This window comes from Electrophorus electricus, chromosome 6 (genome assembly GCF_013358815.1).
Source record: "Electrophorus electricus isolate fEleEle1 chromosome 6, fEleEle1.pri, whole genome shotgun sequence".
NCBI classification, from domain to species: Eukaryota; Metazoa; Chordata; class Actinopteri; order Gymnotiformes; family Gymnotidae; genus Electrophorus; species Electrophorus electricus.
This window is the reverse complement of record NC_049540.1, coordinates 7108774-7131533: the sequence shown is the minus strand read 5'-3', so window position 1 is coordinate 7131533 and position 22760 is coordinate 7108774. Positions and strand designations below refer to the sequence as shown.

General features: G+C 41.3%; 2 protein-coding genes across 5 annotated transcripts; both read left to right on the top strand.

Annotated features, from left to right (window-relative positions):
* Window positions 1–931: 931 nt before the first annotated feature.
* ppp6c (protein phosphatase 6, catalytic subunit) lies at window positions 932–6545 on the top strand. Of its 3 annotated transcripts, none has more exons than XM_027020052.2 (8): window positions 932–1038; window positions 1320–1414; window positions 2356–2451; window positions 2548–2613; window positions 2873–3014; window positions 3110–3189; window positions 4976–5185; window positions 5517–6545. In XM_027020052.2, the coding sequence occupies exons 2-8, from the start codon at window positions 1340–1342 to the stop codon at window positions 5763–5765; spliced, it is 918 nt and encodes a 305-aa protein (XP_026875853.1). In that variant the 5' UTR covers window positions 932–1038; window positions 1320–1339; the 3' UTR covers window positions 5766–6545. The 3 variants fall into 3 exon arrangements, with proteins under 3 accessions (XP_026875853.1, XP_026875854.1, XP_026875855.1); XM_027020053.2 differs by having other exon boundaries at window positions 964–1082; XM_027020054.2 differs by having other exon boundaries at window positions 964–1129.
* Window positions 6546–7025: 480 nt separating this feature from the next.
* scai (suppressor of cancer cell invasion) lies at window positions 7026–21381 on the top strand. 2 transcript variants are annotated; one of them, XM_027020068.2, is made up of 18 exons: window positions 7026–7238; window positions 7935–8009; window positions 10817–10928; window positions 14611–14706; window positions 16178–16264; window positions 16404–16502; window positions 16791–16887; window positions 17058–17156; window positions 17349–17501; window positions 17914–18015; window positions 18154–18255; window positions 18582–18660; window positions 19226–19325; window positions 19469–19550; window positions 20051–20123; window positions 20453–20626; window positions 20864–20964; window positions 21134–21381. In XM_027020068.2, exons 3-18 carry the CDS (start codon window positions 10822–10824, stop codon window positions 21278–21280), a joined length of 1698 nt encoding a protein of 565 aa, XP_026875869.1. In that variant the 5' UTR covers window positions 7026–7238; window positions 7935–8009; window positions 10817–10821; the 3' UTR covers window positions 21281–21381. The 2 variants fall into 2 exon arrangements, with proteins under 2 accessions (XP_026875869.1, XP_026875870.1); XM_027020069.2 differs by lacking the exons at window positions 7026–7238; window positions 7935–8009 and adding an exon at window positions 10358–10447.
* Window positions 21382–22760: the final 1379 nt, after the last annotated feature.

The window sequence follows — 22760 nt, the reverse complement described above, 5'->3', positions numbered from 1 at the left end:
GAAGTAAAATTCCCCACTCAGTCTTCGGGTGGTCCTCTACCAGAGGCCTAGGAGCTTGCGAGTCCTAAGCGAGTCCTAAGTCCTAAGTAGTATCTTAGCTGTTCCCAGGACTGCACTCTTCTAGAACAAGATTTCAGATGTTGTTCCTGGGATCTTTTGGCACCATTCTCCCAGTTTGGGAGTTACAGCCCCTATGCTCCAATTACCAAATCCATCACTACGGCCCTTTTCTGTTGTTTATCCACCACTGCTATGTCTGGTTGGTTAGCTATTACAATTTTATCAGTCTGGATCTGGAAGTCTAGCTCACTCATTCTCCACCAACTTCAGGGGTGTGTCCCACTTCGACCTTGGAATGTCCAGCCCGTATTTGGCACAGATGTTTCTGTATACAATTCCAGCCACTTGGTTATGGTGTTCCATGTATGCTCTGCCTACGAGCATCTTCCATTCCACTGTTATGTGTTGGAATGTCTCAGGGGCATCTTTGCACAGCCTGCATCTGGAGTCCTGGTAGACCCCAGCCTCTATTGATCCTGTATTCTGTGCTGTCATGATTAGTGCTCTTGTTCAATCCAGCCTTTTCTAGCCATTGGTATGATTTTTCCATATCAGCCACTTCCACTATTTGCCCATGGTACATGGAGTGCAGGGATTTGTCCTCCCATGATGGTTCCTCTTCCTTCTTATTCACATCTTCCTCGGGTTACGCACCAAGCACTTCATCCCTTGGGGCCATCTTCCTATTGTCCTGCTGGACCTTGGACAGTGGATAGTGGCACTAATGCTCAGCCCCCCTCTTCCTCTTAGTTTATAGTCTGAGGAGTTTCCTTGTCTTGATGTCAGTGGCTTCCATCTCGTCTTTTGGCCAGCTGATCATACCAGAAAGGTATCTGATGACTGGTAGCGTGTAGGTGTTGATAGCCCAGATCTGGTTCTTCCCATTCAGCTGACTTCTCAAAACTTGCCTTGCTATTTGGCTGTCGCTGCTTTTCTTGTGGTTTCTTCACGGTTCCCATTTTTCTTTGGGATTAAAAGGTACCTGTAGCTGACCTCAACATCTGCTATGTTACCTTCTACTAGTAAGATCCCCTCAGTTCTGATTCCGTCCCTTTAAGGAATCTATATGGTAGTTATTTTTGTTTGTTTGTTTTTAAACTAGCTTCTATGATTCAATTTTGCTGTATTATATTCGCATAATTAGTATGCTGGCACACAACTAGCATTGTATAAATAGTATATTTGTAAACAGCGAAGCTGATCTCAGATCAGTATCTTACTAACCTACGTGACGTGTTTGTACTTCCTCTTTGCTCTAGAATGAGTTGTTGTTCTTAAAATGGCGCCGTTGGATTTGGACAAGTATGTTGAAATTGCAAGACAGTGTAAATATCTTCCAGAAAATGACTTAAAGGTAAGCATTAATATTGCCTTAGCAAGCGTTTATTAATACTACACAGTGTTTTCCTAGAAAGTCTCTGGTCGCAATCAAGACCAGCGGCTCTAGCTGGCAGGGTGAGCTAGCTCGCTAGTGAAATACTAAGCGAAGCTTAGCTAGCAACTTCTGTTAGCTAGCAACAGAAGAGTACTCTGATGCGTTTTGTCCTACGATTAGCATTGATTTATGCATACTACACAGTGCTCGGGCAATAACATTTTTGGTCGTAAATGCGTGATTCTATAGATAGGTAGACTTACCACGCTTTGATACAAAAAGTCAAAGGTTTACACTGTTTACACTGATTTGCCAGTTCCTTTTCTAACGTTACTAACAGCTAGCTAGCTAACTTTAGCTGTGTTACATAGCAAGCAAGAGAACGGGATACAAGTTAGTGGAATCCGTCCATCTTCTCGCTAGATTAAAAACGTCTTAAAACGTAGTGTGTTATTATCTGGTTGACAGAATGGATTTTATAGAGTCGTCGGTTAGCTAGCAAGCAGTCAGAATGTGCTTAGCTAGGTAAACCTAGCTGTCTAATGGAGCTCTGACACACCTTATCACTTTGCTGATGTGAAAGTGACGATAATCTGCAGAAGTCTCCAGTCTCCCATCATGAACGAGAATAACTCTCAACACTTAAAAGCTTTGACGCATGAAACTTTGTCGATTTATGCCTCTAAATAGATTTGTCTATTTGCAATGTCCACTTGTTTGTGGCTTTTCATCGGGGGCTGCCGTGGGGACCGTACACCATCAATAAAGCTGCGTTTATTTCTTAAAATGGTCTAAAAATACAAATTGAAAAGATGGTATCTTTATTTTGAATGTGGTCTTGTTTACTTAAGAATCAGCTCGTCGGGGTACCATGGTTGGGGGGGAAAAATTAAAAGAATTCACGTTTTCCCCCTTCACAGAGGCTGTGTGATTATGTATGTGACCTGCTACTAGAGGAATCAAATGTACAACCAGTATCAACTCCAGTCACTGTTTGCGGGGACATCCATGGACAGGTGCAGTCAGGACAGCATGCTAATTTAGATTTTTCTGAAACCTGGTTGTTGGTGATTTCAGAACACTAATTATAAATTCTTCTGTGCACTTCTTAGTTTTATGACTTATGTGAACTCTTCAGAACTGGAGGACAAGTACCAGACACAAATTACATCTTCATGGTATGTTCACTGACTGAGACAGTAGTTGGGATTTGAAAATGTAATAAAAATATGTACTTAAGAAAAATAATTATATCAAATTGATTGGCCTTGCATATACAGTGACATTCTGGGAGAAGATTCAGATTTACTTGCAGAAAGGATCAAGATTTTAAAACTGCTAATCACTTTAATTTATCCATTGAATGACAGTTGCAGTCCATTATGCATGCCATACAAATGCAATTACATTTTAATTGTTTTTCTTTCCTTTCCACAGGGTGACTTTGTTGACAGAGGATATTATAGCTTAGAGACGTTCACATACTTGCTAGCACTTAAAGCTAAGTGGCCCGACCGCATCACACTGTTGCGTGGAAATCATGAGAGTAGGCAGATCACACAAGTGTATGGCTTTTATGGTGAGTATCTCGAGACTAATCTTAACAAGCCGTACTCCATTATTTGTCATGACATTACTTGGGCATTAAAGTTGTTTCATTTTCTCGTTCCGCAGATGAGTGCCAAACGAAGTATGGGAATGCCAATGCTTGGAGATACTGCACCAAAGTGTTTGACATGCTGACCGTTGCTGCTGTAAGATCTGCTTAAGATCTACTTACTCAGTTGTTGACTATAAGGGACTGACTTGCTGTTATTATATGGTTAGATGTATTGCAGCTTTGTATTTGTAATGGCACAGCCGCTCTAGTTAAAGTGCTGTTTATTATGAAGGTTTTAAATTTTCACTCCTGTCAGATGAACTGGGTATAAATGTTGGCTTGTCTTTGCACATAAACAAAAGTGTTTAGAGAGGCAAACATTTAGTAAGGAATGCAAAGTAGTTGCTTGATCTTTGGAAGTGATGAAGTTTGTTGAGGAGTTCAGTCCAGTTCAGTTTTCATTGGATAGTTTTTACAGCATGGTATAAAATGAGCTTTTCTGGAATCTCAGGGTTTTCTCCTTATCAGCTTTGCAGTCTTGGACAGTGTATGAGCACCCTGTCTCAAAGGGCTGTCTTCTTACGAGACAACGGGAACTGGGAGTTTTGATATGAAAAAGATTAAGACGAGGCGAATGCATTTAAATCATTAAGTTTGCTGTCTGGGATGATTGGCTTCAGCTGGAACTTTGAAAGCTTCAAATTTTAATATATGACATGTCTTTACATCACTTTAATGCACCAGTTGACAATTAAATAACACTGGAATTATCCAGTAAGATTGGCAGGATTTTCATGACGATGCTGATTGAAATATGCTTGCATAAATTAGTCATGTAAGGCATACATGCAGGTAATTGGAGGAGACTCCCAGATGCTGGAATATTTTGGAGTATATGGGCAGGCACTGGCTGTATGAGGCTATATCAGCATCATGGCCTGATGCTGCTTTCCACTCTGTTGCCAGTTCTGTTTGCAGCCCTGCCCTGCCCCTACATGTTCAGTGGTTTGTTTACTCTCAGAACATAGGTCATAAACCTTGGCCAGGAGCCAGTTTGGTTAGTTGTTTTGGGGGGGGGGGGGGGTGACTCTTTGGTTGCCAGGGCAACGGTGTGCTTTGAGTGATTGTCTTACTGTGTGGTGGTGCTGTCCAAAGATCCGGTTGTTTTTGTTATATTAGTCTTCTGTATTGATCTGCAATGTGAAAATGAGCTGTCTTAAAAAACTGAGTGTTCTCAGACATTCCATATAAGTGTTATGAGGGTGTTTTGATGACTTGTGGTATTTACATGATCCAGCAAACATACATAATTCTAGTAGACAAAGTCGTGCATGAATCATATTGCGGGTGCACCACTGGGATTGTAATGTATTTGTAGGGAATTTTGCACTATGTTGTCTGTGTGTGGTGGCTGTGTATAATGGCTGTTTAGGGTTTAATCAATAATGCTTTTCTGGTGACATCCTACAGAGAGTGTTAGCATTACTGCAAAGATAACCGGGCCAGTTTGAGTGTTCCTCTTTTGAGGAAGTAGTATACAAACACTCCCAGGACTGTCCTGTTTTTGAAACATTCTAGTGGTCTTCCTTGGTTGAAGTGTTTGACACTGAGCTCATCAGTCCATTCTGTCTCTCAGCACCATGGAGGCTAGACAGGTATAAATGAACATGTTTAAACACATCTGCCTTGGAACAAATACAATTGTTAGAGTTGATTTTAAGACTTAAAATCCAAAGAAATATGTGCTAAATATACTGCAACTTGTAAATATAATGTAACAGTGTGCATGTGAACTCTCAGATGACTTGAACATCTTAATTCTTGTGCTGGAGTTCAGTGCTAATACAACAGTGAAAAAGAAATGTACATAGTTTTCTAAACTTGTTGTATAGGTTGTCTTTGTGGAGTATTGCTACTCATGAAGTGTACTTTATCCCCAGTTGATAGATGAGCAGATCCTTTGTGTTCATGGTGGCCTTTCACCTGATATCAAGACCCTGGACCAGATCCGCACCATCGAACGAAACCAGGAAATTCCACACAAGGGGGCGTTCTGTGACCTTGTCTGGTCTGACCCAGAGGATGTTGACACCTGGGCCATCAGCCCAAGGGGTGCTGGCTGGCTCTTCGGTGCCAAGGTCACCAATGAGGTAACAATATTTAGCTGGTTAACAATCCATCCTATTAATGGAATTAATTAATTTATTATTAATCCCATTAAACCATTTAGGAGTAGATTAATTTACATTTAAATCAGACGTAAAGATGCCCCCCCCCCCCAAGAATGAAATAATAACCAGTCGGGAGTGGTCATGTGGTCAATTACTAAAGAATGCTCTATAGGGTGGGGTGTAGGTATGGGGTGGTTGATGAATTGTGAGAAATGGAATACTGTCTGTAACTACACCTATAGGTTGTATAATGTTCCGAGAGAGTGAGAGGTGTGTGTGGTGAAAATTCCATGTTTTTCTCCTTCCTTAGTTTGTCCACATCAACAACCTGAAGCTGATTTGCCGTGCACATCAGCTGGTTCACGAGGGCTACAAGTTCATGTTCGATGAGAAGCTAGTGACCGTGTGGTCAGCCCCCAACTACTGCTATCGCTGTGGCAACATTGCCTCCATCATGGTCTTCAAGGATGTGAACACACGGGAGCCCAAGCTGTTTCGGGCCGTGCCTGACTCGGAGAGGGTCATACCACCCAGAACGACTACACCCTACTTCCTCTGAGTGCGAGGTCTTTAGTCCCCCACCAAGTCCACCCTTCCCTCTTCATCATCCTGGTCAACCCTCCCTCTTTCTGTTTTGCTATTGTTTTGTTTTTGTTTTTTAATTTTTTTTATACGCAAACCCTGTCCACATCCCTTCCTCCAGGATTAGATATGATGGACCCCAAGGACTTAAATGTTTCAGATGGCCGTTATCATGATGAGGGTATTCTTGTCATGTAGAAATTTAGTGTAAATTATGAAGAGCTCCTCTTGGTGCTGTTTTCGTACTCCCTCATATGTGGGATGAAGTCATGTGGTACTAAAATTCCCAGTTACCCATGTACAACAGTTAATTGGACACAGTGTTTATCAGACCTAGGGCTGGTTTCCCACCCATGGATTATACCTAGTTGTGTGCTAAATTATAGTGTGAATGGTGAATCACCATTGGAAAATCTTTTAAATCTAGGGTTAGGCTTAAGATGGGTCTGTGAAACTGGCCCCTATAGTTTCTGCTTGTGAGAGTGTCAGAGAGAGACATGCAAAATAGTGGTTTAATCTGGCCTTGTCCTGAAGACTGAAGCTGTGGTAGAATATACACCAAACCTTTGAAATAAGGTGATGAGTGAGGGTGGACCACCCGCCTAGACAGAGGAGGCTGTGATTATTTTGTACATTAAATAATTGTATTGATTATTTCATCTTTTTTCTCAGATTTGTTGTATTTTATTATTGTAGAAATGGCAGCCCACACACCAATTAAATATTGAAAAATAAACCCCTTTATTATTAACTTAAACACTTGCAAGGCTTTTTTTAATATTAGTTAAAGTATCAGTATCATAATAGTTTCCTGTCTCAGACTGTTAAGTGTTCTTTAAAATACTAGTATTGGAGGGGTCCACTGTAAAAAACAAAAAAGGAAATTATATCATGCAGATTGTTATTGTTGGCCAAGTAAATGTGGCTGAACGTGATGCGTAACTAAAGCGATAATATTTAATTGCAACTGCTGTCTCATTCCAGTATTTTCCGTTATGCTAAATAATTTCATTCATAAACCTCCAAACATAAGTACTGTAGAGGCACTAGTTGCCACACGGTGGCGTCCTTTACCGTGAAATTCGGTTGACTGCTACAACCAACCTGGATGTCGCGCCACCATTGTATTGTTTGATTGACAACCTGGCAAGCCAATAAAAAGCCTGGATGGCACGTCACATTCTGAGTAGCAAGTTCGTTTGAGAGGTTTCCCCCCAAAGTCTGGTCAATGAAATTTTACTGGGCACAACTAGCAAACCATCGATCGCAGTAGTCACAAATACACCGGCGAAAATAGCCATTGTTTTCTGTGGGAGAGACAGCTGACTGAATTGAGTGTAAATGACGGAGCGAGACTACATTGGATGTTCAGATTCGCTTAAGATTTACATAGCCGCGCCACCTAGAAACGGTTTTCTTGAGGACCCCAAAGAGAAGATACCGTTCGCAGGTAGAGAGCGGTTTTTCCGTTAGCTCACAACAACCCATTGATCGTTCGTCGTTTTATTAAAGAGGAATTTGGCTAGCTTGTCACTCGCTAATTTACGGGGAGCAAAGAGTAACCCTGATGTATCTTGATAGCTACTTAGCTATCTTCTTAAAATGCTTCTCAACCGCAGTTTCTTCTCAGCTGTATTCATTTTCCTGTTTGTATACCTGAAATTATTCTTCCAGTTTGCGAATTAGATTAGCTAGGTTAGCTAACCTAACTGTAAATGGAAATTGCATGTAGCTACAGGTATTCTTAATAGCTAGCGAAGCTGTTAAAGAGCCGTCACATCTACTTGTAATGGCTTGAATTCCCATAAAGCTGTCCAAGTACGCTGGCATTAACTTAGCTAGGCTATCTTACACACAATACAGCACATCTTGGCTAACGTTCACTTATTATATAGCCAGCTGTGATAGTATAACCGTTTTAAATCGTACTGGTCAAAGCTGGAGATAAAACCTCTAACCTATGTTCCTTTCTCTCTGACAGTGACATTAGCTAATGCTAACTAGCTGTCCGAGGAGTAGAGCCAGACAGCACATAGCTAGCTGTCATTTGCCCAAGCAGCATGTTTACACTTTATTACCGATGTATCTGATTTTGCTTGCTCTTCTTAAATGTCATTGAATTAACCTGCTGTTTCGTCTTCGACAGGTTCAGCAGAGCTAGAAGTGCCGCCAACGTGTTTTTACATCTGTATTTAAGGAAGGCAGGTCCGTCAGACGACAGGTGGGTTCAGCGGTTTTATACGGTTACGCTGAGCTGGTGCAGACGAGTCTCATCTGTGTTCGTGAACGGACTAACGTGTCTTAGGCTCGCAGTGCCGATATACCGCTGCTGTCTAGTTAACTGATGTAAGACATTGTAAAACGTGTCTGTCAACATGCATCCAGTCGACGGAACGCTCTATAGGGAAATGGCACTGCGAGGAAATAAAAAAGCTCGAAATATAAGATCATATTATCGTGCGGTGTGTTTTGGATTAATTTAAAATCACCGTTTTGACTTTGGCAAAACGAGGAAATATTTCCTGTGCATACTTGTTTGCTTTGCATGTGACATTGTGGATCTTGTAGCAAAACGCCACAAAGGATTAATAGTTATCGAGAACAACGTGCCGCTTGTTTTTTTTTTTGTTTTTTTTTTTGTTTTTTTGTAATATTATGACGGTTTCCACGGGATTCAGGAATATTAACGTATTTTAGCATACCAAACAATGGCGACATTGCTGGAATGGGGGATAGGGTTGGGGTTGTAAAATGTTAAAATGCACAAATTATGGTTACCATATTGTAGAAAGCCCCCAGCATGTTCCGCTGTAATGACGTCACCCGCTCAGATTGGTTGAGTGAGGGGCAGATCCTCATCGATATACTGCTATTCCGTGCTCTGCATGTTTATGTAATGGTTGTGTTTTATTACATATGAGGATATCACACGTTTTCATGGTGTGGTTTTTTTTTCCTCAAATGAAAGAAAGTCATTAAACAAATGTGTTTGTTACTTTCCACTTTTGTGCCTGATGTAAATCTGCGGTTGAGTGTTCCCTGGTTCTCTGAACTGTGTGTGGGTTGACCGTTAAGAGCAAAAACTAAGTAACACTTAGCTATTTAAGACCAGAAATATGCCACACATCTAGGCAGACTAGTTTATGTTGGTGGTAAACTAGCAACCAGGTTTGTTTGTGCTGGTGTGAGCACAGCTACCAACATGTTCTGTTTTTGATATTAAAGTTTTTGCATCTGAATAGTGAACATCAGACCACCTACACTTAAACTACTCTCAAACTAAAAGTGCACAGTAATGTCCTTTTTATTTTTTATCTGATGTTGTTTGTTTGAGGTTCCTCATACTAATAAGTCAAGATGATCACAATGAATTAAAACATGAGACATTTTGGTTTAAGGAAAACGTGTGTGTGTGTGTGCATATATATATATATATAATATATATATATATATATATATATGCATATTCTTTAGCACTCTGCAGTTCCTTTGCTGTGGACCTCATGTATTTTTATGGAAAGTTATGTGGGTCAGAAACACCTCTTTGTGCAGCACACCAGTGCTGGAATTAGTGCAGCAGCCTGGCTCCCTCCGGAACACGCTGAGCTCTCTTTCTCTCTTTTCATCCTGCTCTTTCCTTCTCACTCACTCTCTCCTTCTCCCTACACCATCTCTTCCCCTCTCTCTCCCTCCCTCTTCCCTCTCTCGCTCACTCCCTCTGTCACCCCCCGCAGTTATCTATTGCTGTGCCGACTATGATTGCTCCTGCCCATCAGTGCAGGAAAGTTCTTTGAGAGGGAGACTTTGAGCAAATGCTGCTTCCTTACACCCTCGGTGTGTTTTCTATACTGTATATGTGTGACTAGTGGGGATTGGTAGTGACTAACTGAGAATGAGGGCTTTGATTTGCATATGATCTGTTCAGATTGGCCAGAATGCTCACAGCCCACGTGAACATTGATTTGGATTGGCCAGAATGCTCACAGCCCACGTGAACATTGATTTGGATTGGCCAGAACGCTCACAGCCCATGTGAACATTGATTTGGATTGGTCAGAACATTCACGGCACACATGAATATTGATTTGCATTGGCCAGAACACTCACAGGACACATGAGCACTGAACCTGTTTGACCAGAATGCTCACAGGACACATGAACACTGATCTGGATTGGCAAGAGCATACACATATATTGCAGCTCTCTGCAATGTCATTATTGTGATTACAGTTAAGGAACAATATATTGTACAGCCCTTGTGCTGGGTTCAGTTCTCAGAGAGCACATGCACTGTGATACTCTTATCTATAGCAACTTGCATATCTGTGTCTGCCAAATGCTGTAAATGTAATATATGTACAATTAAGTAAAACATGTATAATTAATTGCTGCATGAAAGTCATGGATTTTTATGGGAAAAAACATCTTAGCCAATCACAGCCAGTCTCTGTTAGAGAGTGTGTGTCTGTGTGAATATGCTAGGCAGTGAAGCTTGTGTGACACTCCCTTCTCCAACTGATGTAAGAGCTGAACAGAGCAGTAAACACTGTTTTGCAAGACAGAGGATTTATTCACTTCACATGAGGGACGTCATACTTCCTCTTCTCTCAGAGCATCAGCTATCAGGCATCATGGTCAGAGTTTGGATTTGAGCTCCAGGTGTGACACACTTCTGCCTGTGGTTGGGCTTCTCTGTGCACATTGCAGGCAAGGTGTATTGAGAAAGATGGCATTTCTATTCCTCAAATGCATGTTCATAGTCCATATTATCTGCCCTCATGTAATACCTGTCTGACAATATGTCACGTTGTCCAGATTGTGTTGCTTATTTTGTTTGTTTGTTTGTTTGTTTGTTTACTCATTTGCTACTTTCATCATCTAACAGGTCTAGTTTCTAGCTCCAGCGAGAACCTAGCGAGCAGTGCCACCACACGCTGGAGCAGTCTGGCCTGCCGTCTGTGATGCCATCGCCTTGGAAACTGCCTGCTCTTAAATAAAAAATTTTTTTTGTCTCCTTTCATGTTGCAGCCATCATGTCAGGCGTTGGAGCGGAAGATGACATCCCGCTTGGCGAGAGGAAAACTGTCACAGACTTCTGCTATCTCCTGGACAAGTCTAAACAGCTCTTCAATGGACTGAGGTCAGTCTGCTCTGGAAGGCAGTGGTGGCAGGGGGAGCTCAGCACTCTCCTCTGAGTATCTTCAGCCTCTACACTTAACACAGCCTTAAGGCTTAGTCCTCTCTTTCTCTTTCTCACTCCCTTTCTCACTGATCTTCATATCTCTCTCTCTCTCTCTCTCTCTCTCTCTCTCTCATGCCTTTTAAATCTCTAGCCTGTAAGGTATTTCTCTCTGTTTATCTTCTTTCAGCTGTAAAAAATTGGCTCTGGTGGCTTTTTTATTGCGTCAAGCAACTGTGAGTCTATTTTACATTTCAATGCAGCTTGAGGGCTCCTCTCCATCTGCCAGCATGTATGATCTGAGTTCCTCCTACTCCCTAAACAGGAAAAGGACCCACGTCAGTCCGCTCTTTTAATCTTCCTTTGGCCAGCAGGGTCTCTGTGGCGTAATAATTTTTACGTTTATAGGACAAGCATGTCAGTGCTGCAGGGTGCTCTCCTTTCTTTCTTTCTTTCTTTCTTTCTTTCTTTTTCTTTCTTTCTTTCTTTCTCGCTCTCTCTCTCTCTGTCCCACTACCACTGCCCTCTCTTCCTCTTACTGCCCTCCATCTCTCTCTCTCTCTCTCCCTCTCTTCTTCTCTCTTTCTTCTTCAACTTCTCTCCTGTCGCCTCCATCTCTATTTACTCACCCATTTTTCTTTTATGCAAGATATCTTAATGTGTTATATTATTTAACTTATATATTCCACTAAAAATGAAATTCCAAAGTGAGTGATATAATTATTTATTTTACTTGTGCATTATGAAATATATTTTGACCAAGCTAACCTGCATAAATTTTTCGTATATGTGAAGACATACCAAGGTGCTATTAATAACATATTTATAATGTGCTTATAATTTCTGTCTTATGTCTAAACGCATGTGCTATCATGTTTTCTGGGCTGCTTGTGCTTGTCAAGGAATCAGTTTTTACCGTAGCTGTGTATATGCTAGAAATGTTTCATGAAGTCTTCAAGTAAGAATCCACATCTAAAGGGCTACTGGTGTCTTACACAAGCAAGACGCCAATGACCTACCAGAACGTGGTAATGTTTCCTGACCCACCTCAAGGGCTTCAAAACAGCAGCTGGGTAGTTTTGCAGCATGAGGACTTGTGTCCATGGCTGGGGTGACCTACGTGGAGGGGTCTGGGCCCCTTTCCCCTGGCCTGGTTATTAATTAGACCAGATCAGCGCCTACTCCCCCCCAATGCCCTAGTTCTGTGTCCTACTCTCATCAGCACACTGAAGAGATGAAGAACGATATTGCTATTATTATTTGGACTCATTTCCTTACTTGCCATCTCTTTCTATTTTTTAACCGGTTCAGAGCTGAAAGGGCTAGACTCGAAAATGTGTCTTGCTTAAGGTGCCATTTTAGGGCATGTTTTAATGCTAATGGATTTCATACCATGTTTTCTCACAGAAGAGATTTTTTAAAATTGGACTAAAAATGTGTTTATTTGGCTCTAAAAATGAGTGACGTTCTTCTGCAGGTTTTGTAGCATTACATCATTGGTGGACAACACTAAATACTAGTATTAGCTGAAGATGACTACTGTGATAAGCTTGCTGTTTGTTCCTACTGACATTTATTGTTGTCTTTTACTGAGCCCATGGTCATTCCCCAAAACCACAAAGGGACACCACTAAATACATGCTAAAGAAAGGGTATGGATTCAACTTATTTTTTATTTTTAAGAATTTAATATTAGATAAGTAAAAGTAAGCATTTACAGGGCATAGCAATAATTGTGTAGTATTCACGAGCTTAATAGCATTTAGATTTGCACGTAAAAATAGCTACCTACATTCACTTTCTACATATTTACAGCTTGGTCCTTGAATTAACTGCTGCTAGCTAATGGCTTATGATGCTTCTGTAGCTGACATTAATACATCTCATGGTGTTGGTACTAGGTGCTGATCCATCGAACTAACCTTAAAAATTAATAAGTATTATTACAATCCCAAACATATTTCTTGGTAAATGTGCTTCGTCCTGCTATTAGCCTGTTAATTTTGTTGTCCATTGTCCACCACAGAATGTCAGACCTGCCACCAAATTATATTACTACTGCTTATATTACTATCGATAATCATAAATTAGAAACATATTTATCTCTAGAGTAATTAATTGAACATTTTTGTTCTCTGACTTCTCTCTTTGTAGCTTTTTTTACACTCTCTTCTCAAAGAAACTACAACCTCTAAAATGGGCTGCACCCTCCAGCAGCTGTGAACTCGATACCTTTCCCTACTCCATTAGTGTATCCTGACATCTACGTGCACGCGCACACACAAACACACACGCATACACACCTACCTGGGATTAGAATCAATCATATTTAGTAAACCTTATTAAATCCCCCTTTTCAGCATTGTTCACACTTTCCCCACTGCTACTCTGAGCTCCGCCCATTGCCGGCTTCTGGGCTCCACCCCCTCCGTGAGCGTCTGGGCTCCACCCCTTGCCAGCCTCTGCTGTTAGATGCATCTTGGGTGTGAATTATATCAGTGAAGATGGGAAATAAATGGTGCATGGAGTGAAATGTAGCCCAGCCTAATGTCTTCTCCTCTCTGCTACCTGGGAGCACTGGGAACTTTGGAAGATCTGGGACCTCTAAGGAGTGAGGGTAGATTTAGCAGGAAATTTGGACGCCATGCATCATTGGCACTTTTGGTTCTGTTTGTCTTTGGGATGAGTGAATGCAGGGAGCTGGCTGACATACTAGTGTCTGTCTGTCTACTTGGTAGATGTCTGTCGGTCTGCACAAATTGTTGGATGTTTATATACATATGCATGTTGTGTATGGTCAGGGAGTGATGTTTTCCATATAATTTATCCTTGGACGACCCCTGACAGGTGTGGGGGTGGGTTGAGGTGCGCGGGGGGGGCAATGACCAGTCCATCCATGTATCCATATCCCATGTCTGTTGTCATGGTAACTTTGATGATAACCCTGTAGACTAGAGCTCTTTTGGGTGGGTACATGGGAGAAAAAAAAGAGAGAGAGAGAGATTGTGGGGGAGAGAAAAAAGAGAGGGATGGACACAAGGAGAACAGGAAAGGGGAGCGAGAGAGAGAAAGAAAGAGGGGGAGAAAAGGGGAGGGTGCAGGCAGCTCTCAGCTCTAGCTGATGGGCTTAACTCATCACATTCCATCACATCATCACCACTATGAGTCACCACAGCTCATCCCAAAGCTCCTCACTCCACAAAACACTCCTACGCCCCTCTTTCCCTCTCCTTTTCTCTCTTCCTCTCTCTTACTCCCTATCTTTCTTTCTCTTATCGCTCCATCTTTCTCCCACACTTTTTCTAATCTATCCTTCTCTTTATAGTCATCGTAATGCAAATGATAAAATTTTTTTTATTTACATTTATTTATGTGCTCTTTGTTCTCTGCTTTCTTCATGCTGCTGTATTTTTTTAACAACGTGAAGAGGGAGGGGCTTTCTATAATACGTGGTGGGAAAAAAAAGTAATTATCAAATAATTTGAAAGGATGAACAGCATTCTCTCTCTCTCAGGTCTTTTGGCATGATGTTTTAAACAGCACAGTGATGATTTCAATGGTAAACAATACATGTTTTCTGATAGCAATAACTGCAATAACTAATCTAGGGTTACCCTAACCTTCTCTCTCACGTTTACTGCAGAGATCTCCCTCAGTATGGGCATAAACAATGGCAGTCTTACTTTGGCCGAACTTTTGATGTCTATACCAAGCTGTGGAAGTTTCAGCAACAGCACAGGTCTGCACTGAGCAAGCCCTCCCCACAACGCACGCACGCACACCAAACACACAAAACTGTAATAGTATAACTGTAATGTACTGCATAAATGGTATTATACTTTTATTACATGATCTACATGATGTTTTAACATTGAGGTTTTATTAGTAGAACATTTAAACCAATTATAATTCTTAATGCACTAGATATATTTAGCAGAAATTTGTTTCTTTGACTAAGTACTAATGTTATTTCTTTGTTCAAAATATGCGAGAGGTCTTTACCCGTGTAAGCCAATGCATAAAGAGTGGAGTTATCTGCCTACATTTAATATTCTTGCTATTTCCAGACTCTTTCTAGGGTAGATCATTAACATATAAAGAATATAGCTAATGGTCTAAGATAACTTTACTGTGGGACTCCCCTGTTAACATTTTTACTATTCGAGAAGTTTCCATTACAGGGAAAAAAAAAACCTCCTTATGTTGTTTGCCAAATAACTGTAGCCACTCATGTAATACCAGTAATACCAGGGTTATAAACTCACGGATATAAATAACCAATAACTGTGGTTTATAAACTCTATAAACCGGCCTGCCATTTGATCCATTAAAGGAAACTCTGTTGTCTTTGGGGAGTGGAAACACCTGTGCTCCCTTCCACTATTGTGCATATACATATTCAACCAAGCTTGGACTAAATATAGGATAAACAAGTTTAGATATGTTAGGTGCAGTCAGTTCTAATAGTTTTTCTTACACATTTTCAACACCTGATATTTTAAAATTTTTAATAAGTTTTAATAAGCTGATTTATCTCTGCCTCACATATATGATCATATATGAATTTGAGATTGCATTGATTCCCTTTCATTACTGACCCCTTACTTACTTATGAATTGTTTTAATTTCTCAACATTCCCATGAAAGTAATAATTAAAGTGATTAGCTAGCAAGTTAACTGCGGCAGTCCACTAGATTTAGTCACTTCACCAACTCCCTGCTGTTGGCCTAAACGTTACAGCAGTGCATTCACACCTGGAACAACATCTCTTTGCACTTTGCTGGTTCTTGCTGATTCTGTTGAAGCTGAACCACTTTCTGTAGATGGCAGCTGCAGCTGAATCCTCGAGAAAAACAGTTTTTATGTCCATAGTTATCTAACAACAACCTCCCATGACAATATTAGGCCAGAATTATATATGGAAAGATTTCCTCAGTAATTGAATTTTGCTTCCCTGATTGTTGGTCCAGTCAGAGAGCCTGAGAAAGGGAAAAAAAAACAAAACGCAAAGTTTAATTCTTAAAAAAACCAAGAAAGAGAAAACATTCTGGACTTGAGCCACCCCCTCACTCCACCTGTGAGTGAAACCTGAATCACAGCCATCGGACCCATGCCTGCCTAGCTGATCTCTGTGTGTGTGTGTGTGTGTGTGTGTGTGTGTGTGTGTGTGTGTGTGTGTGTGTGTGCACGCACATGACTTGGAGAACAGACAAGTGCTGGACAACCGATATGGCCTGAAGAGGTGGCAGATAGGGGAGGTGGCGTCTAAAATCGGCCAGCTCTACTACCACTACTAGTAAGACCATCCCACACCACCTTTCCATGACCACATCCCACACCACTATCCCAGATGACTTTCCCAGACTCCTTGCTTCGTTCCTGTTGGCTGTGTTGTATCCCAGTGTATGCTGATGTCTGTTGCTCCCTGTTCCCAGCCTCCGCACCTCAGAGACCAGCTACTTAAACGAAGCATTTTCCTTCTACTCAGCCATCCGCCAGCGCTCCTACTACTACCAGGTCAACAAGGAAGACAGGTGGGCTAGACACACACACACACACAGAAACAGATAATGAGGTGACCTCATGTTTACTGTTTCAAATGTAATGGGGGGCGGGGGGTCAGATTAAAAAGTACTTATGTTGTTGTTGTTGTTGTTGTTGTTGTTGTTGTTGTTTTTGTTTTTTAAAGAAAGTGCAAACTTAACAAATATGAAACCAGAGCACTGGTGCATAACATTATCCCTTTTGTCTTGTCTTTGTGGTCCATCTTGTCCTGTCTGTCTCTTGCTCTCACTCTCACTTTCTCTTGGCTACACCCCCAGGCCTGAGCTGGTAGTGAAGAAGTTGAGGTACTATGCCCGTTTTATCGTGGTGTGTTTGTTGCTTAATAAGATGGACCTGGTTAAAGTTCTGGTAAAGGTAGGTGCTTCTGGGGGGTGTTTGGGAGGGGGGGGGGTTGCAGCACCCAGCAAACCACAGAGTAACACTTGTCAACTACACTGCACTGATGGGCTAGAAGAGTTCACAGTATTGGTGGGTGTAACACTGGGTAAAATACTGCTGGGGTTTGTCTCTTCCTGCTTTGTCAGGAGTTGTCAGAGGAGATCGAGGAGTACACACAGCGCTTTAACACAGAGGACCAGCTAGAGTGGAACCTTGTACTGCAGGAGGTGGCTGCATTTGTGGAGGTGAGCTTTCTTTTGCCTGATCAGCTAGAAACCTATACTCTTATCAGTCTACACATAAAATGTTTTTAACATCTATATTAAAAACACTGAAGTGCATACGTTTATATTCATTTGCTTCACTGAATGATATCCTTGTTTATCTTGTTTTAGTGTTTTCTTGATTCTGCAAGTAAGTCTTGTGTGGTTTCTCAGGCTGACCCAGTTATGATCCTGAATGATGACAATGCCGTAGTGGTCAAGTCCAATCGGCTGCAGGAGGGGGGCGTACCCCAGTTGGAACCTGGCATGGTGGTTGGTCAGCTCACCTTGGCTGACGCCCTCATTGTTGGCAACAGTAACAATCAGGTACTCCTCACAGACTCCATCCTCTCACACGCTGAGCTTTCAAAATATCAAATCTTTGTGTAAAGTCATTTGTCCTTATTTTACTGGGTGCAGATAGAAATATTACTATTGCTAAAATATAGTGGGTAAATTGTGTGTAGTGATTTTAATGTATTGTGGAATTGTATGTGAAATAAATAATATTTCATGATGGTAAAAGAGCTGCAACAGTTCTGCTGACAAACGGTCAGTAAAAGTGAGGTGGATATCAAAAAATATGAGCTAAGTGGACCAGCTTAACCAGACAGACCTGCTTAACCAGGCCATCTTCATAATTTATTGGACTGTTACTGTGCGTTCTATATAACCCTGAGATGCAAATGTTCTGTTTAACTGGGAAGTTTAAACCTTGTCCTATTGTGTCCTTGTTTAGGTGAAATTCAGCGAGTTGACCATCGACATGTTTCGTATGCTGCAGGCCCTGGAGAGAGAGCCTGTGAACCTGGCTACACAGAGCTCCAAACCAGGGACTCTAGTAAGAGAAGCCTCTCATGCTCTCCCTGTCTGCCTCACTGTGGAGTGTTCTTTTTCTTCTTTCCTCTCTCATTTCTTCCTCCCACTCACGTCTCTTTCACTCTCTTAGGCTTTGGTCTCTGTCTCTCTCTGTCTGCAGGAGCCCAGTGAAAAGCCAGCCAAACGGGAGAACCCTCACAAATATCTTCTGTACAAACCCACCTTTAGCCAGCTGTACACCTTCCTTTCTGCCTCCTTCAAGGTTAGGCCACGCCTCCATCCGACGAAACCCTCTGTCCCCACCCCCCAAATTGACACCACTGCAGCATGTAACTCTAATTGCTTGTTGCGGGCATGTTGCCATGGGAGCTGGCTCATTTGCGTTGCTGTGTGTATGGCACGCAAATGAGGTGATAACTTGGTGTTAGCATGTTACTAGCTGCCCTCTGTTGGAGCACAGCACCTCACTACAAGTGGGAAAAGTGCAATATGTGACTCTCAGATTTCCCTTTCTGCTGTATGGTGTTTCTCTAGGAGGAGATTCCAGCTTTCCAGGCATTTACTGGGTCATTTGTGTTTTATTAACAGGAGCTGCCGGCCAATAGTGTGCTGCTGGTGTATCTGTCTGCTACTGGGGTCTTTCCCACTGGACGTTCCGAATATGAAGGTATGTTCTCCCCATCAGTTTAGATAACTGTTTTCTAAATTGCCTAAAACCATGGTAAGCCATTGGGAAATGTTGTTGTGTGTTTTTAAAAAAAAAAAAAATAAAAAAAAAAAATCATAATTTATAGTCAGATATACAGATCCCAAAATTCAGTGATTTCATACTTCCTCAGGACTAGCTGAGCAGTGGTTTGCACTACCTCAATGACTAATTATCACAGTGTGTTGTTGTTTTTTTTTTTATTTATTTATTTTTTTATTAAACACTCTGCATAAGTAGTGATTGCTTCCCACTGTGTACACACACACTTGTATATTTTAAATGTATACACTCTGCTGGGTTTCTCAAATTTACCATGCTGTTGGTTTCTTCCTCTGACATAACAAGAGCATAGTTTTAAACTCCTCAGAGAGATTCTCTTTTGCAGAGTGACCCAGAAAACTCCATTTCCCAAGATGCTGCTGTGAAATGAAAGTTCTGTGAGGAAAAGCCACACGCTTGTAAAGGAGAAGGAAGGTTGAGTGCTGCTGGTTAAGCTCACGTCTTAATACTGGAATGGTTACAGGGCCTTATGACTTTGGTGGTGTTCTAACCAATACAAACCGTGATGTGGTCAACGGTGAGACGGTGCAGAAGAGGAACCAGGCACAGAAAGAGATGCACTGGTAAACACAGTCCAGACAACTGGACACCACCTACACACATGCAGCCATTTATATACTGGGATATAGAAACTGTGTATGTTAAATATTTCTTGTATTCAGTAAAAAGTTATAGCTGTGTGTGTTTGTGTGTCTGTCTGTGTCAGTCTTCACCCAGGAGACCTGTATCCCTTTACCAGAAAACCCCTGTTTATCATTGTAGATTCATCCAACAGCACAGCCTACAAGGTGAATTTAACACACACACAGCAGTGCATATACATACACTCAAGCAATTTGTGCAAACAATTCACCTATCATCTCTAGACCATTCATTGGAATTTTTATTCATATTCCAAAATATTAAATAAATTCACATTCGGTATGTTTTTAAATAATATTATCAAATATTATTAAGAAGCTATATTCTTACAATATGTTCTTCTTATTAAGAAAATGGCCTTAATAAGAGCTATTGACGATGGGTGGGCTGGGAAACTATGGACTTGAGGTTTGCTTGCACTGAGCTTTCTTTGCCATTTTTGCTGCTCATAAATTTCTGAATCACCTCAATCTTTCATTGAGGTTTTTATCAGTCACTGATCTCTGTAGTGCAGTGCCCCCATGTGACCATTTTCAGAAAACATCCAGGCCATCAAGCATTCTGTGGTTATCTGTTGGTTATTGTTATGGTTTTACTTTTGTTCTTTTGGCAGCTACTAGCGAATACTTTCTTCTTGTCTCTGTAGAATTTCTCCAATCTGTTTGGCCAGCCAATGGTGTGCTTGCTTTCACCTACCGTATATCCAAAGAGTATGCAAGGTTGGTTTCTGTTCCTCTCTGCTGATTTGTTACTCCAGTTTTTATTAGTACTAAGGTTCTAGCACTTCCTGCTTTGATGAAAGGGCTCCAATGTTAGTCAAGAAATGTTTTCTTTCTTAGAATGTTTTATCTGTTGATTGGAAGCAGAACTCAGATGTTTCAGTTAGAGTTGGCGTATGTCGGTGAATACAGAAAGAAGTAAAATTCTTCCAGTATGGTGGTTATCGCATGACAAGATTTTGAACAAATTTAAACTGACAATTAATTTAAAATGGCTCCAGTAGCTCATTTTGGTTAATCTTTTCCCTTCCATGTCTCTGTCTGCACAGACCAGTCTCAGCGTGGGAGCATCTTCACACTCTTCCTCTACTGCCCCCTAATGGGCTTCCTGTCTGTCTGCGGTCTGACTAGTGCACGCCAGGGGTTGTGGGAAAAGGCCCAGGAGTTCTTGCATAAAGTTTCCCATGACATTGGGCAGATGCTCACCAGCTCTCGAGCCCTCGGTAATCACAGACACGACGGGCTCTTACTAGCTTAGAGCCTAGTTGTTTAGTTTCGATTATTCAAATACATTTTAGTGTATGATGTATAAGCAAGATGTATAATTGGGTGATTTAATAATGCCTATAGCAGTCAATCAGTTATTGTGAGTTGATCATTACTGATTCATTTATTAAATGACTGTCTGATAAAGTGCTTCAGTCAGGCAGATAAGGTGTGGTCATTGTGCTTGTGTGCAGACCAGGCCTTCTTGCAGTTCTACGGTGACGAGTTTCTGAGATTGCTGATGATTCGTTTCGTCTTCTGCTGCGCCACTCTGCGCCTGCACAAGCTCTTCCGGGTAAGTGCAAATCTGAATATGGGCCCTCTCCCATGCGAGCCCAGTGCTCAGACACAGCTTCACACACTAGAATCGGGACTGGTCTGATGAGATTGCAGGAATTGTTTAGTTAGTGGCTCGCGGGTGAGTGAGCCAGGAAAGTGAGTTTTCTGTGTGTTCTGTGATGCAGGAAGCTCGGAGTTTCCCTGAGTCCTACCCACAGCTGCCTAAGCAGGAGCTGCTGGACAACAGTGTGCTGCAGAAACACATACTGGAACTGGCTGCCATGCTGGACGTCCAAAACCTCTTCACCGATGGCATGTTGGACAACTATTGACAACATGGTCAATAGCCTACGTTCCACATGGTCACCAAACTACATTCCTCTCTTTCTTTTTTTTTTTTTTTTTTTTTCTTTTTTTTTTTTCCTCTCACTTTCTCTTTCACTCTCACTCTCTCTCTGTCACTCACACTCACACACACACACACATACACATGCAGACACAATACAAAATATTGTGTGTAGATCCTCTGTAATGAAATTGCTGGTGGTATAACTTAACCTCTATATATTTAGGTTTAGATAGTTTTTAACAATTTGCCAAGTGAAATGTCCCATAGTTGTGGTCAGTTTTGAACAGTTTTGCATTTTCACTTATATTTTGGGATTTAAAACACGTGTCCAGACTGCATGTTCTTTTGCGCTGTGCAGTCAGGCCGCTGTTGAGGGCAGCTACTGTAGTTACAAAGGGAACCTGGAGAACATGAAATGTAGGGCCCTTACAGTCAAGAAAGACATTTTTTAAAAAAAATTCATACACTATCTTTGTCTGGTCATATTCCAGTCAAGTTCTTCCAGAGGAAGGAGAGCTACATCCAAATCTTTATTTATTTATTTATTTATTTATTTATTTATTAGTTAAATAAGGCCAATTTCTATGTGCATCTAGTTGAAATCTGTCTGCAGTGTTTACATGGCTTGTCTACAAACAGCCATCTGCATGTGCAATCGTTCTGTTGTCTTACATGTTTGGCTTTTTTGTTTGCTTGGGATATTGCTTCCACTGATTACACACATTTGTGTCGTGTGTCCTGTGAACACAAGTCTGGCATTTTAAGGCTAGAATTTGAAGTGTCAGCAGATTAGAGTGACAAACCTTCATTGGACTTTTAGCATTTTAGCTAATAATGACCTTGTTGTTCTGTATTTTAAAGTGATAACAGGAATCTCGAATTTCACTCTTTTTCCACGAGATTCATTTTAGCATGTCTCTCAGTAGTGTGTGTGTGTGTGTGTGTGTGTGTGTGTGTGTGTGTGTGTGTGTGTGTGTGTGTGTGTGTGTGTGTGTGTGTGTGTGTGTGTGAGAGAGAGAGAGGGAGATTAGGCAATATCTGCATAGCTGATGTCATAACCTGATGTCTAAATCCGTGTGGTGGACACCTATAGTGAACACTCACTTTATAAAATAACTGATCATTACAAGCTGGTATTACCATACACAGGTATATGAAACTGTAAATATAGACTTGTATACTTGTCCTAAGAACAAAATAAGTTGGAGAGATGTGTCTGTCTGGCCTATTTGTGGATCTGTGAAATGATGAGCCCTCTGCATGTGAGGGGAACTCTGTCTGTGCAATGTAAACGAATGGACCAGGAGTCTGTCTCACTCCCCTTTACAATGTAAACGAATGGACCAGGAGTCTGTCTCACTCCACTTTACAATGTAAACAAATGGACCAGGAGTCTGTCTCACTCCCCTTTACAATGTAAATGAATGGATCAGGAGTCTGTCTCACTCCACTTTACAATCTGC